Genomic DNA, 14,368 nt, shown 5'->3' with positions numbered 1-14,368 from the left:
CATGACTTTTATTAAAAATTTATCCTCAAAAATTGGAACAATACAAAATGTAACCATACGACCTATTCTATCACATTAACATAAACAGCCCTTCCAATTTATGTAGAGTCTATAATTGTCCCTACACATGCTACAGTGATTACAGTATCACAAACAGTATTACATCTAAATCAAACTTTAAGGACATGAAAATTGAGGAAATGATCGCCAAGTAAAGAAGCTTTTGATTGTTTCATAAATCCCCCTTTTTTAGCGACATAGGAAATGGGTGAATAGTGTAGAAAATATGCATACTGATGTCAGGCTATGTACTGCCTTGACTGGAAAACTGGAGGAGCAGTCACAACGGTGACTACAAAAGCGAACCAATTTATTCATTTAAATTCTTACACCTTTTTGATTCGACATCAGTAATTATAACCTTATTATAATTCTAAATTTTGTAGTTTGCTCCCCGCGCGTAGGTATGACGATGGTTTCTCTTTCGTGCGCAGTTCAGTTTCTGCTCCTATCGTCTTTTTGCATGACTGATGAGCAGGGTTTAAAGCTGGCATCAGATACCCAACGCTAACTAAATCTTCTAACCATGCTTTTGTTAACATGGCATCCTTGATCTCCCAGAAGCCTTCTCGAACCATTGCTATACTCAGATCTAGAACTCTGCTAAAGAAATCCCTTTTGTCAGATTTCCATTTAATCAAGAACTCGACGAAACGCCCAGCATTATGGTAAAACATTTTCTCATCGATGAAATCATCAAGATAGTTGTGAGCATTTCGAAACTGAACAGCATTTGGCGGGAAAAATGACAGCTGCGAGCCAACATCCCATAGCAACCGCTGTGCCCAGTAACCACGCCAGATATCACAGACTCGAAATGCCACTGTGATTGGTATCAACATGCCCCACAAGGCTTTGTTCAAGAACAGCGTGTTTTGGGAGTTAAAAGGAGCCATCGTGTTTGGAGGAAGAACAATTGGTAGTGCGTCAGCAGCAAACTCTACTTTTAAGTCCACACCTTTGTCCTTTCTTGTTAGACGAAAGACAGCGTCCACATCTGGGTCACCATTTACTACGCCCTGCTGTATGGATGTGTCCACCCCTTGACATTTAACAAACTTGTGTGACGGGGGATCAGCGATGTGTTCCAATGGGTACCCTCTAGGCCAAATAGTACTCTGTCCAAAGTGTTCGTAAGGATTAACTACCATCGATTCCGTCTTGTAGACGTTGAAGTCACCCAGCTCTGACTGGTGAAAGGTTATTTTCCCACTTGTTGGTGAGTTATCGTCATCTGTTTCGTAGATAATTTTAGCCCCATGTTGAATGGCATAAAGGTATCCGATGTTTTTCCGCGCATAACTTTTGTACGGAAGCAAGTCGTGGATGCGATATCCCAGAGATTTTTGTTTTTCAACACTCAGGAAAACGCAATTGGGATGGCTGTAGAAATGAACAAAGCAAAATATGGTCAAGCTCTTTATTCTGACCGTTCCCAACTCTTCCCTATACCCAGACCCTCTCGACCTTTGTTGTTACTTGCGTTTATAGCTCTCAAGTCCCGTCTACACGTATTCGTTTTTGAGTTAATACAAGGATTTTCCTTCGACTAATAAATCGCCAGTCTACACATTGCGTTTTTCAATCGTTCTTGCCAGTTCGCACACCAACGAAACAGTGACCAAAAACCGAACCACCTTTGATATGAGCATGCGTACTCACTAATATCTTACGCTAAAAAAATATGGAGATAGCAAATTCTCCCTCCAGTCTTTCGCGATGACTAGTTGGTATTCAAAGGCATGCCACCATGTATTCGATTTTCAATTGATCATCTTTTGCCACCTGTTTTAGAGACCACTGCAGAAAGAAGCGTGATTATGTTGCGTCGTCTTCCTACGTAATCGCCTGGCACAACTGACATAAAAAATGCAGCTGAAAAAAAGGCTTGATGCTTGCAAATAGTGCAAGTAGCCCAATTAGGAGTGAAACAAACAGCTTGCATCCGTCCGCCATGTTGCTTAGTCTTTTCTCATGCGCGGCCCGACCGAATAAATCATGAAGTAATATATTTTCAGAAACCTCCGTCATGGTTTTAACTGTCCACATGAGCACGGCAAAATGGCGCTTTTAAAAACCTCTCCTCTGGAATGCATTTTAGAGAAGATGTGTTTTCGGTGATCGTTTTCACTGGATACATGTGAACAAAATTGTGTTACCATGTAACAAGCTGATGCGACAGGTCCTTAGGACAAATCCCTTCGTGTTTATTTATCTCCAAAACAATCCTCTGCGACTCATATTATTGTCGCGATCATTTCACAAATTTTATCCAGCTTGATATCGAACGCCAATTTACGTGGATAAAACTATGGCAAACCATGTATTCGATTTTTCGAATGTCGAACAGACCAAAAATTTACACTGATTTCTTTCTAAGACGAAACAAAGTTTACGTGCGCCCGTGTTGTGGAAAATAGTACATCTTCCTGCTAGTTAATTAATGCAAATTAACGAAATATAAGTCGGTGGCTACTGTTGTATATTTTTTGTGAGTATTTATGCCCTTAAAAAACCAAATGTGGGAAATAACTATCACATAGCGCTATGGTAATTTCGTGATAATCTGGCGATGACGTGTTGCACGCGATCAAAATAATATAAAGTTGGGTTGATATTGATCTTGTCACGTCCAAAACTTCAGTAGAATCCTAACTTTCGAATTTCCTTGAGAAAGAGTGAATCGAATCATTTCTTCATTTACTAAAAAATCAAGGACGTTCTAAGAATATACCATAATTCTGCGTTACGCACCACTGGGGCTAAAGCTTTTGTTTCGATTCCTTGTGGCATATCACACCTGAACAAATGCAAATTATTGTTTGCTTCTGAAAGAAAAGACGTGAAATCTCACTAGTTTGATTAAATTCGGCAGCTTTTCCTTCCGCAGAAAAATATCAAAGCCCTCAAAGAATTATTACCATAACTAAACATATAAATATGGTGTACCTCCAGTCTGCCGGTGTTTTCGTATCACCTACAACTACAACCTTCCAGCCTTCAATACCGGCCAACTTCTTCACATCTGATGTCGGCGCATTAATTGTAGTCAGAACTATCCATTTGTCGTGCATATCTCCCTTCGGAGGCGTCTGTTTTTGTGGTATTTTACTCCAGTCGATTTCAATGGCTTCTATTTGTCTCAAAGCTGAGTTTGTCAACTCCTGCGTGCGAGTAGAGTCCATCTGCGCACCAATAAACTTCCCTTGTTCAGTATGAGCGGAATCATTTTTAAACAGTCGATACACGAAAATTAAGATGATTAATTGAATGAACAACGCGACTAAAACCCACGATTTAGACATGGCTTGACCAAAATTTTCTTATCGTGTGATTACTTAATCCCAGAGTAACATTGTTGTTCGCCTTCCCTTGTTTCCTCAGTTGCGGACTTGGAACTTTCCAAAACTTACCCGCGGGCGAAGGAACGCGGGCTCATTTTTCATACAGCTGCTCAAGGTTACTGTCAACAAAATAAGGTGCCTTTCGGAAAAATCGTCCTATGTGCACTACTACAGAAACCATAAAAAACTGTTTATAAATGTAAAGCTTATAAAGTTAAACTTATGAAAACAGCAAAATTCTTCTCAGGTTTTGTTTTCTTAAGGCGCAAGCAAGCTCTAAACGCAAAACTGAGAAGCCTCCGCATTACCGCGGACCTACATAGAAACTGGAGAGTATCATTCAGCAGATAATAAGCTAACATAGAAAATTCCTCGGTTGTTGTCACGCTCCGGGACTTCGCGAGAGAAATATTTCGAATTTCGTAAAAGCCTCACGCTGCTCGGGCTCCCTCGCGACTTTTTCTCTGTTTTTGACGTTTGATGAAGATTCCTATTTCTTAACATTTTGACCAGATTTTCTTGACAACAACCTTAACTTCGATTCTGTTTTAAAAGAGAAAGAATCTTCGAGGATCTACTGTATATGCGTTATTGACCAAGCGTGAGGCTGAAGATGGCTGGATATTGGCCAAGTTTTTTTCTTTCGTTTTTATGGACCGAGAGGAAGTAAATATATATTGACAAGTTTGGCCTGTTTCCCACTCGGACTGCCAATCAGAACACATGATTCCCTTCATATTGCCCACGGATGCTGCCAGCGATACATTAACCTTAGGTAATTTCATTATTGGGTCGTTGTTGTCACGAGAGTGTTATAGAGGAAAAATTCTGAATTTCTATTCGCGCCTCAATACATTGCCCCTGAGCTATAGAAGACTAGATACTGAGCTACGCCATCACTAGATACTGTAATCTCCGACCGTAATTACTGAAGCAAGGAATGACCTAAAATGACCTCGAGTGATTTGCACAGTAAACTAAAATAAAAATAAAAAACCTAAAATAATTTTGATGGTGTCTAAGATGGTCAGAAATGAAAATAACCTTGATTGATGTCTAAAATAACTAAAAATGACGTTTAAGTCTAGCTAAAGAGATCCACAATAGTAGCTGGTTGTAGCACAATGATCTAAGGTTGTTCTAAGTGATCTAAAGTGGCATACTATTAGGTGAAACCGAGAAGGTAAGCTCTCAGCTCGCGCATTCAGTTCTGTTGTTCTGTTGTATATCGCTGGCAATTACTATTTCAAATTGTTCCAGTAAAGTTTAAACGTCATTTTAGTCAGTGAAGGTTATTTTCGATCATTTAGGTCGAGACATCAGTCAAGGTTACTTTAGGTCATTCCAGAAACCACTCAAGGTCATTTTAGGTAATTTTTTTCTCATTTAAGGGCATCCCTTGTTTCAGTAACAACGAATCTCCTACAATCAGGAAATAGTTTTTGCCGAGTTTCGTTCATCTTCTTCGCTCTCAATTGAGAATTGAAACGAAACGACTGTGGGTACAAAACGACTGGATACCGACGAACTAAAGCTAAGTTAAACGGCCTAAAATCTGCCCAACGACCATAAGTAATTTCATTACTTTCACTATAAAATCTGCCATGCAGGTTACCCCAAGCTGTTCTCCACAGACAATACATCTCAGAATTTAATTTCATTGTAATCAAATACTAAATACTTGACAAAGAACAGTTAACTCAAGAGCAATTGTTGATATTCTCTTGGTCAAATACAATGGTTTAAAAACATTTTCATTGCTGGCATAAAACACTTTCATTCCTTGTAATTTGATGGATTTCTGTCTATAAGGGAGTTAGATCTCTCCACCTACCTCTCTATCCCAGCTCAATCCACCTCAAGAAGAAAATTACTTGTCCCCAGAAATTGTTCTCAATCCACTTAACTTTTCCATTTTTTAATCAATTGTTTAATAGCAAGGTGAACGGGGAGACAGAGGATGCTAATTTTCTAGCATGGCATTCAACCACCCTGGACTTACAATACCAAATTTCTTGGGACTCTGTGTAGTTGAAATGTGATCACATTACTTAAAGTTGCCATCAAATGTTGATATGCTGGCCTACCCAGCAAACCCCCTGCCATGCCTTTGGAGATAACAGCTTTTCAGGATTTGGACTCAAAAAAATGGAAAACCAAACTTCAAAACCAGAAATTTTATGGGATTCACACGTCAAGCTTGCATTGGTTCAATCATGGCCAAAAGGGCCTTCTTACTTTACAGACTGGAATGGATACCTTATAGTCACTTGCTATGAGACTTAACATTTGACTGATAATATAACAACTAAAATAATAATAACAATAATAGCAATTGTCATCTTATCTTTAACTGGCACATTCAGAACAACCTTGAAAATTGCAAAACTCTTGTGTGCCAAGCTGGGCATTTCAAATATTACTTTACAATAGACTTAATACCTAGAATCCAAATGGTCTTTGGTACTGGAATTTGTCTTCTTTTGCAGACTGTTTAAAAAAGTATGACAAAGCAATTGTTGAATTTGGTTTTTACATATTATGAATCAAAGAAGCTTGTGTCTAAGTTACCCGCCACAGCCAAGTTGAGTATGAGATCTTGATAATTCAAGATATCATACTCAACCTTATCCAATACAGTGTAAATAATTATTCTTGGATGTGCAAAACAGTCCACCAAACTTGGAACAGCATAAACACTGATAAAAATGGAGAGAATTGATAACAACTATGAGGAGGATGTTATCTATAATTATAATCATAAAAGTATTAGATCTGTGGAGGCATTAACTTGAAAGATTCCCCAAACATATCATCCCCTCTTTTCCCTATAGAAAAAAGCTGATCCTGCTTTTTGCTCTAATATATACTTTAACTCTTTACCTGCCCTCAAATACGAGGAAGGCTTTTCTTTGAAGTACAGTACTGTTTCCCCACCCACTGTATGTCTCAAGCATGGCTTTGGTTCAGTTGGAATGAATGGCATTTCATACCCAACCCTTATTAAATCAGTTAGCCAAGCTTCTGTTAACATGGCATCCTTCATCTCCCAGAAGCCTTCTTGGACCATTGCTATGCTAAGATCTAAAACTCTGCTGAAGAAATTGTTTTTGTCAGATCTCCATTTCACCAGAAATTCCACTAAACGCCCAGCATCATGATAGAGCATTTTCTCATCTATGAAATCATCAAGATAGTTGTGAGCATTTCGAAACTGAACAGCGTTTGGTGGGAAAAACGACAGCTGCGATCCAACATCCCACAACAACCGCTGTGACCAGTACCCACGCCAGATATCACAGACTCGAAATGCCACTGTGATTGGTAGCAACATGCCCCATAAGGCTTTGTTCAAGAACAGTGTGTTTTGTGAGTTAAAAGGAGCCATTGTGTGTGGTGGAAGAACAACAGGTGGTGCGTCAGCATCAAACTCGACTTTTAAGTCCACTCCCTGGTCCTTTCTTGTTAAACGAAAGATGGCATCCACATCTGGGTCCCCATTAACAACACCCTGCTGTATGGCTGTGTCCACCCCAGGGCATTTGACAAACTGGTGTGATGGTGGATCAGCAATGTGTTCCAATGGGTACCCTCTAGGCCAAATAGTACTCTGTCCAAAGTGCTCGTAAGGATTAACCACAACAGAATCAGTCCTGTACACAAGGAAATCACCAGTTTCTTGCTGATGGAAAGTTATTTTTCCACTTGTTGGTGAGTTGTCATCATCTGTTTCATATATTATTTTTGCTCCATGTTGGATGGCATAAAGGTAACCTATGTTTTTACGGGCATAACTCTTATAAGGCAGTAAATCATGAATATAATATCCCAATGACTTTTGTTTTTCAACACTCAAGAAAATGCAGTTTGGATGACTGTAAAAGAAAACAAAAAAAGGTAACTCTTGATATTTTTCAGTTTATAATAAAATTTTTCTTGTAGCTTTACAGAAATATAGAAAGGTAATTTAAGTAAAAACTGCAACACAGAGTTTTCATTAGTATAAGTCCTAATGTTCTTGCATTCTTTTATTTGAAAAGATGCCTAGTAAACACTAAATAAAATGCTAAGCAAATGTCAAGCATTTGGAAAGCTTTTGGTTTTATGTCTATGCCACAAATCTTCAAATTATACCAAAAAGGTTGCTGTGATGCCACATTGAAGTAACAAGTAGTCTAAGGTTTCTTTTCAGTTTTGCCCAAAGAGCAGAAGACACTGTCTGATTCTGTACCAAAACAGGTTTGTGATAGGAAGTATGTTATGAATTCTGTATACAAGTATCATCAGCATACATCTTTTGTGATAATAAAAAGTAAGAAGTATATTTTGTGTACATTGAGTTTTGAAAAGCCATGTCTAAAGATTCTATCTCCAACTGATGGTGGTTCCAAAATAGTTTTTAGAATTCTAGAATAAATATGCCTCACAAAAAAGCTCTTGTTATGCATCACATTTTGGAGCTCAGTCAGACCATTTTTTTTGACAAAAGATTTCCATTTGCATGGGATGGTATTGATTTAACCATGGTGAGTAGAAAAGGGTACATTCATCAGGAACTTTGCTCTGAATTATCAAAATGAGAAGAATTCCCCACATGTATTCATTAAGTTACACAAATGTAAGATGTCATTCAAGAATCATTTTTTTTTAAAGAAAAACTGATTTTTTATTGATTAAAATTTGCCTGTTGATCAATATAATTTCAGGTTCATAATTAGTTCTTTTTCCCTCTGAAGGGTTTCAACTTATAAAATTCTTGCCTGTATTGCTAAATCACTAGGTAAAAAAGGGACAAGGTTTTTTGTAGGTTAAGCAGTTTCATTTTATGATTACATTTAGTTAGAAAGGCAAAGGTTGCAATGGTTTTCCATGAGGCGTTGGATGTGTTTTGTATCTTATTGACCCAAGGTTTTTTTTAACATTCTTTCCATTATAGAAAAGTCACATTTTAAGACCACCACCTCACATTTGCTGGATTACCATCCTAAATATTATTGAAAATCAGCTAGTTTATTTTCAAAGATTATGCTCATGCGTAACAAACACAGTTTTGAGTGGTCAAGTGTTTCAACAACAGTAATCCTTCCATAAAAACTAAGTTTTCTTTACTGCTAGGTTTTACCATCATTTCTAAATCTTGAATTTTTGCATTAAAATTTAAAGCATCTGCATGCGATTGATTGTACAAGAAGAAACAACAAGCCTTTTGGCCACTTGAAACTGAAGTATGTATCTGACTTATTTTTCCTCTGCTTCAGTTTTAATAAATAATGGTTTGAAGTTCACAGAGAAAACCAAAATCTCTTAGCAACTTTTGCAGTTTAACTAGTTCTCTCTGTGGACCTCAAATTAATATATATTGCATGCATGTAACGTTATTAATGGGCCTCCAAAAAAGTGAATTACCAGCCTTGGTAAAATTTCCGCATAGCCCCATACTGTTGTAAAACAAACCTGTTTTCCCAATGGCAATGTATTGTTTTTGTCATTGTTTTCTCTATCCAAGAACTGAATGCATAATGTAGTATGGGGCTGTGCGAAAATTTTACCGTCTGTTGCCTCGCGGAACGCTATGTTCATTAAATTGTCCCACTGACGCACACTGACACCCAGTTTTTAGTTTAAATTCGTTACGTCAAGGCTTGCATTCATAAATATAATCTCTCTACAAGGGAAAGTAAGAGCAACATAGTTTACCTCCAATCTGCCGGCGTTTTAGTATCACCCACAACTACAACTTTCCAGCCTTCTATACCAGCCAACTTCTTCACATCTGCTGTAGGAGTATTTATTGTGGTCAGAACTATCCATTTTTCGTGCATTTCTCCTTTCGGAGGCGATGGCAATCGAGGGATTTCTTTCCAATTGACTTCTTTCAAATTTATCTCCACAAACGAATCAGCGGAGTTGGTGTTATTTGAAGACTTCGACAATCGTTGCCGTTCGTTCCAATTTACAAGGTAATCCTTTGAGGCAGATATGAGAGGAGTCGTAGTATTGTTGCGAATGAGTGTATAAGATACACCAAGTAGCAGTAGAACGGCAAATGCCGTGATAAAGGTAATCCAAGCCCTAGACATCACAAATTGTTAGCTCAGAGATCGGTCTTGTAGTTGTGCTGTTTAGACGCTAAGCTCTCATTCTGCCTACCCTGTTTGTTAGTACTGGGTCGAGTACATCAGGTCGAGGCTAATTGCAAGGTTTATTATTTTATTATTTTTGTTTTCTAATACAAACTTGGTTTCTTTCTGTGAGTTTCTAGCCTGGTTCTCTATGGCTTTCCCGTACTTTTGAAATTTCACTACGAAGGTGTGGAAACGAATAAGGAAAGAATAACGATATAGCCAATTAAGGCGGCGCACCCCTTGACAAGAATGCTGAAGATCAGTTTTCCGGAGGGGGTGAGAGAGTCCCGCTATATTTAGGCAACGTGTAGCCGTACCCTCCCCCGTTAATCCTTGAAGGGGGAGGGAGGGGTACATGTACACGCAGGCTACGCCATTTTTCGCTTGCGAACCATACTCAGGGTAACTCAGACTGCATTTGATCACGGGCTGTTTTATCTCGCGCACAGTAGGCACAGCCTACTCTGCGTGTCAGGGGTCTAAAGATCATTATCATAAGCGTAGGCGTGTGCCGTAAAAAAAAAAATAATAATAATAAATAAAAAAAAGAGAGAGAAAGAAAAATAATATAAAAGTTGAAGAAAAAAAATGGATAGTAAAAGCGAGAATTATAACGTGTAGGTATCCTTACCTTTATTCCACAGCCGTGTTATCGCTTATAATCATCTAAGGAGGCTATCGTATGCATCTGTAATAATATTATGGTGCGAAAGAAGAATACCAGAAAGAGCCTCTAAGAATATGTTGAATCTTCAAGTTTGAACTGGACTACTGACAACAAAGCACAAGGTTTACATTTTATGATAAGAATTAAAAAGCCTTTGAATGGGAAACGTAACTGGACAAGAAAACTCGCCCTCCGTTACGTAGCACTGAAAGGAAAGGCTGCAAAGGAGACTATTGGGCATAAAACCCGTTAAACATTACTTCTAAATGTCAGATTCCTTTGATCTCTGACTAACCTAATCACAGTATTTCCATATATAACATCGTGCCATTTTATAACAAAACTTCCTTTAATGATTGACAAGATCATTCCCATGTAAAATAATAGTCAAATGTAATAAAAACAATTCCTCTGTTTTCCATCAAAAAAGGTAACTTCATGCATTTTTCAACAGCATCGACTGTTCTCAGCTCCCTATTTTGCAAAGTTCATTGCACGGAACACTTTAAATGAAAAACACATTGACTTTCTGGGGGTAACAGTCGTTCCTTCGCTCCTTAGCATCTATCCTGTAGTAATTTTGCATCCTTTGGGCTCAAGCTAAGAAATAAAGGAAGCTGAGAGTAATTTACGGGAATGAGCTGCTCTTGAACTCAAAAATGACCGCCTCTATGATTTCACTCGTGAGACGAAACTAGATCTCTCTTCTTCAATATAGGAATTCCGCCTGATTATAAAAGTTTCAAATCACCACCTTCTCGTAAATACGAGGACGGTTGTTCTTTCGGGGGAAGCTCAATCTCGCCTATAATTTCTTGACATGGCTTATGAGAACTTTTTAAAATTGGCATTTCATACCCGACGCTAATCAGATCAGCGAGCCAAGCTTCTGTCAAGAAGGCGTCATCAGTCTTCCAAAAGCCCTCTTGAACCATTGCTATGCTCAGATCTAAAACTCTGCTGAAGAAATCGTTTTCGTCAGATCTCCATTTAACCAGAAATTCTACCAAGCGCCCAGCATCATGGTAGAGTAGTTTCTCTTCGATAAAATCAACAAGATAATTGTGAGCATTTCGAAACTGAACAGCGTTTGGTGGGAAAAACGACAGCTGCGATCCAACATCCCATAGCAACCGCTGTGCCCAGTAACCACGCCAGATATCACAGACTCGAAATGATACGGTGATTGGCAACAACATGCCCCATAAGGCTTTGTTAAAAAACAGCGTGTTTTGTGAGTTGAATGGAGCCATCGTGTTTGGAGGAAGAACAACAGGTGGTGCGTCAGCATCAAACTCTACTTTCAAGTCTACACCTTTGTCTTTTCTTGTTAAACGAAATATGGCGTCCACATCCGGGTCACCATTTACTACGCCCTGTTGTATGGATGTGTCCGCCCCTCTACATTTGAGGAAGTTGTGTGATGAGCGATCAGCAATGCGTTCCAATGGGTACCCTCTTGGCCAAATAGTAGTCTGTCCAAAGTGTTCATAAGGATTTACCACCGTAGAATCAGTTTTGTATACATAGAAATCACCAGTTTCCAGCTGATGGTGGAAAGCAATATCTCCACTTGCTGGCGAGTTGTCATCATCTGTTTCATAAATGATTTTTGCTCCATGTTGGATGGCATACAGATAGCCGATGTTTTTACGACCATAACTGTTATAGGGCAGAAAATCATGAATGCGATACCCTAGAGTCTTTTGTTTTTCAATGCTGAGGAAAACACAATTGGGATAACTGTAAAAATAGAAAAAAGAAAGGTCACAGTCAACTGAGTGGAGAAAGAAGTCAAGGATTGCTTCGAGTTTGCTTTACTCTGGTCTGTAATTGGTCTAGAAAACTCACTCCATGCATCTAACCAATCAGACGCCAAAGTAAAACCAACTGTGACTTGATCGTGGGTGTTACTAAACTGCCAATCAGCAAACCGCGGAACTCCCGGAACCTGCTGAACCCCATACTTTTTTTGTGAAAAAAAAGAAGTCAAATAAATTAAAAACAAAAAGACCTTGATGCTTATTGAAAGTTCGTTTCCAGCTAAAAAGAAGATAACTTCAGGAGGGAAATATATATATTTTTATCTACCTTGACGTCCAACCACAGGATGCCCAAGCTCCTACAGTCAGCCTCGATCTGTGAATATGCAAATATGTTCACGTTGCGCAACGGGTGAAATGCAAGGGTTTGCATGGAAATAAACAGTTGCGCTCTTCATTTTTTTTTAAACAGAAAATTAATGGTTCTGCAGGTTCCGCGGTCTGCTCATCCACACTTTAGTAACATCCCTTAGTCGCCTGCGTTTTCCCACAGTTTTGGTAGTTTGCCTGTTTTTACCTCGAGTCCCTTTGAGTCCTCATCGACTACTGATGACGAAACTTTGCTATGATTGGTTGTTGTGATTATTTTTATTTGGTTTTGATTTAAAGAAATTCAATTGAAAACTGCTCTACATCAGTAAATCAGTATGGGATTAATTGAATGAATTGAAATTCAACTATATTTAATCAATCTTACAGACTGTCACACAACCTCGAAGAAACAGAGGGGAATAAAATGAGTTTTTCTGCCCAAGACAAAGGAAACTCATCGGTAGAAAGAAGAAAAGGGCTGATACAGTTCATAAAGAAATCAAGAGTTTTTTTTTGTACAAGAGAAATATACGGATTTTGACAACAAAAAAAATATATTAACAAAACAAGAAAGTTAAGATTTCCACAAAACATCTAAAATCATCATTCATCACTTGGATGGTTTATTTGGACCTAACACAGTGACCAGCTCCCAGTTGGCTTGTTAGCTTAGTTGGTAGAGCGCTGCACCAGTATCGCAGAGGTCCTGGGTTCAAATCCCGTACAGGCCTGAATTTTTTTCAGGTCCAATTTTTGACTACTAGTTCAATAGTGTTCTTAGTTGCGAGGATCTCTTAATTTCGAAACAAAATCCTATTTGAACAACAAACTCCGATTTTATCACGAAAAACACCATTTTTTTCCTAAGTCTTTTTAGCTTTAGAGACACCTGTTGACTCTGTTGTTGTTGTTGTTTAAAATTGTAATATACAAATCTTAAAATGAACAGATCATCCAAGTAACAAAATATTAACAACATACCTCCAATCCGTAGGTGTTTTTGTGTCACCGACTACTACAACCTTCCAGCCTTTCATACCCGCTAACTTCTTAACATCTGCTGTGGGTGGGTTTACAGTGGTAAGAACAATCCACTTCTCGTGCATTTCATCTTCAGGAGGCCGAGATCTCCGTGGTATATTATTCCAGGTAAAATCCACCGTCCGCTGTCGCAATTTTTTGTCACTTTTAAACGTCTGGGGATTGGAAAACTTTCCCGACACTGAGCTATGAACAATAACAGTTTCCTTTACGAAGAAAAGCCGATATAAAAAGAATAGAACAAAAAGTTGCAGAGAAATCCCTAGAAAATGGTATTTATTAACCATTTTCATGGGCAAGTATAAGTGACTAGATCTCTGTCTTTCTCTGCACCGGCAAAGAGAGTCGATCTAATTTGCATTACTAAAGAGATTTAACGACATTCAGTCCACTTTGTGAAAAACCTCAGAACATTCTTTTCGAGTCGCTCGCAAAAAACCATGGAAACGATTCCTGTTAAGTCACTTGTAATTGGTTTATTTGCGAATAAGGGTTGGTTTGGCTATACAGAACACTGAAATTGTTCACGGAGCGCTTGCGAAAAGCCTTATCAAACTTTCGATGGCCGTCGAAATCACAGTGTGTGTCGATTCCTTCTTTAATTCATGGCTCGAGAACAAGCCACAAATCATGGAAGAGCACCTTCAAGAAAAGAAAAGGAGTATTTCGGAACGGATAAATTGATTTTGGAACATTTATCAGCGATTCGTAACAAGAATAATTTTTAAATAGTACTCGTTCCTATGGTGACGGTTTGACAAAGAGCTTGTAAAGAAGATTTCCAACGGAGGTAACGAAGAAAGAAGCAAGACTTTGAAACGTCAACAGTGTTTTCTTTTTCTTTTTTCTTTTTTCTTTTTTCTTTTTTCTTTTTTCTTTTTTCTTTTTTCTTTTTTCTTTTTTCTTTTTTCTTTTTTCTTTTTCCTTTTTCCTTCTCCTTATTTCCGTACTTTGTGAACTCTAACTTTAAAATCGGTCCCCATCCAATCGCACTTC

The 14,368-nt window shown here is 38.3% G+C and overlaps 3 protein-coding genes across 4 annotated transcripts; all 3 read right to left on the bottom strand.

Annotated features, from left to right (window-relative positions):
• On the bottom strand, positions 1-3,473 carry LOC131793794 (uncharacterized). The gene is made up of 2 exons (XM_059111273.2): positions 3,010-3,473; positions 1-1,443 (listed from the first exon to the last, which is right to left on the bottom strand). The coding sequence occupies exons 1-2, from the start codon at positions 3,363-3,365 to the stop codon at positions 426-428; spliced, it is 1,374 nt and encodes a 457-aa protein (XP_058967256.2). The 5' UTR covers positions 3,366-3,473; the 3' UTR covers positions 1-425.
• Positions 3,474-5,566: 2,093 nt separating this feature from the next.
• On the bottom strand, positions 5,567-9,560 carry LOC131793838 (uncharacterized). The gene is made up of 2 exons (XM_059111327.2): positions 9,102-9,560; positions 5,567-7,279 (listed from the first exon to the last, which is right to left on the bottom strand). Exons 1-2 carry the CDS (start codon positions 9,482-9,484, stop codon positions 6,217-6,219), a joined length of 1,446 nt encoding a protein of 481 aa, XP_058967310.2. The 5' UTR covers positions 9,485-9,560; the 3' UTR covers positions 5,567-6,216.
• Positions 9,561-10,415: 855 nt separating this feature from the next.
• LOC131793820 (uncharacterized) lies at positions 10,416-14,299 on the bottom strand. 2 transcript variants are annotated; one of them, XM_066172171.1, is made up of 3 exons: positions 13,313-14,299; positions 12,288-12,335; positions 10,416-11,939 (listed from the first exon to the last, which is right to left on the bottom strand). In XM_066172171.1, exons 1-3 carry the CDS (start codon positions 13,663-13,665, stop codon positions 10,928-10,930), a joined length of 1,413 nt encoding a protein of 470 aa, XP_066028268.1. In that variant the 5' UTR covers positions 13,666-14,299; the 3' UTR covers positions 10,416-10,927. The 2 variants fall into 2 exon arrangements, with proteins under 2 accessions (XP_066028268.1, XP_058967286.1); XM_059111303.2 differs by lacking the exon at positions 12,288-12,335.
• Positions 14,300-14,368: the final 69 nt, after the last annotated feature.

The sequence above is a fragment of the Pocillopora verrucosa genome, chromosome 9 (assembly GCF_036669915.1).
Source record: "Pocillopora verrucosa isolate sample1 chromosome 9, ASM3666991v2, whole genome shotgun sequence".
Lineage (NCBI taxonomy): Eukaryota > Metazoa > Cnidaria > Anthozoa > Scleractinia > Pocilloporidae > Pocillopora > Pocillopora verrucosa.
This window is presented reverse-complemented; position numbering and strand designations above follow the sequence as displayed.

Bases quoted from the DNA above. Each gene is read 5' to 3' on its own strand.
- LOC131793794 (XM_059111273.2), bottom strand. From the start codon at position 3,365: ATGTCTAAATCGTGGGTTTTAGTCGCGTTGTTCATTCAATTAATCATC. The intron at 1,444-3,009 runs GTACACCATATT...TCATTTCTACAG, and splicing joins AAAACACCGGCAGACTGGAG to CCATCCCAATTGCGTTTTCC.
- LOC131793838 (XM_059111327.2), bottom strand. From the start codon at position 9,484: ATGTCTAGGGCTTGGATTACCTTTATCACGGCATTTGCCGTTCTACTG. The intron at 7,280-9,101 runs GTAAACTATGTT...TTTCTTTTACAG, and splicing joins AAAACGCCGGCAGATTGGAG to TCATCCAAACTGCATTTTCT.
- LOC131793820 (XM_066172171.1), bottom strand. From the start codon at position 13,665: ATGAAAATGGTTAATAAATACCATTTTCTAGGGATTTCTCTGCAACTT. The intron at 12,336-13,312 runs GTATGTTGTTAA...GCATATTCACAG, and splicing joins AAAACACCTACGGATTGGAG to ATCGAGGCTGACTGTAGGAG. The intron at 11,940-12,287 runs GTAGATAAAAAT...CTATTTTTACAG, and splicing joins TCCTGTGGTTGGACGTCAAG to TTATCCCAATTGTGTTTTCC.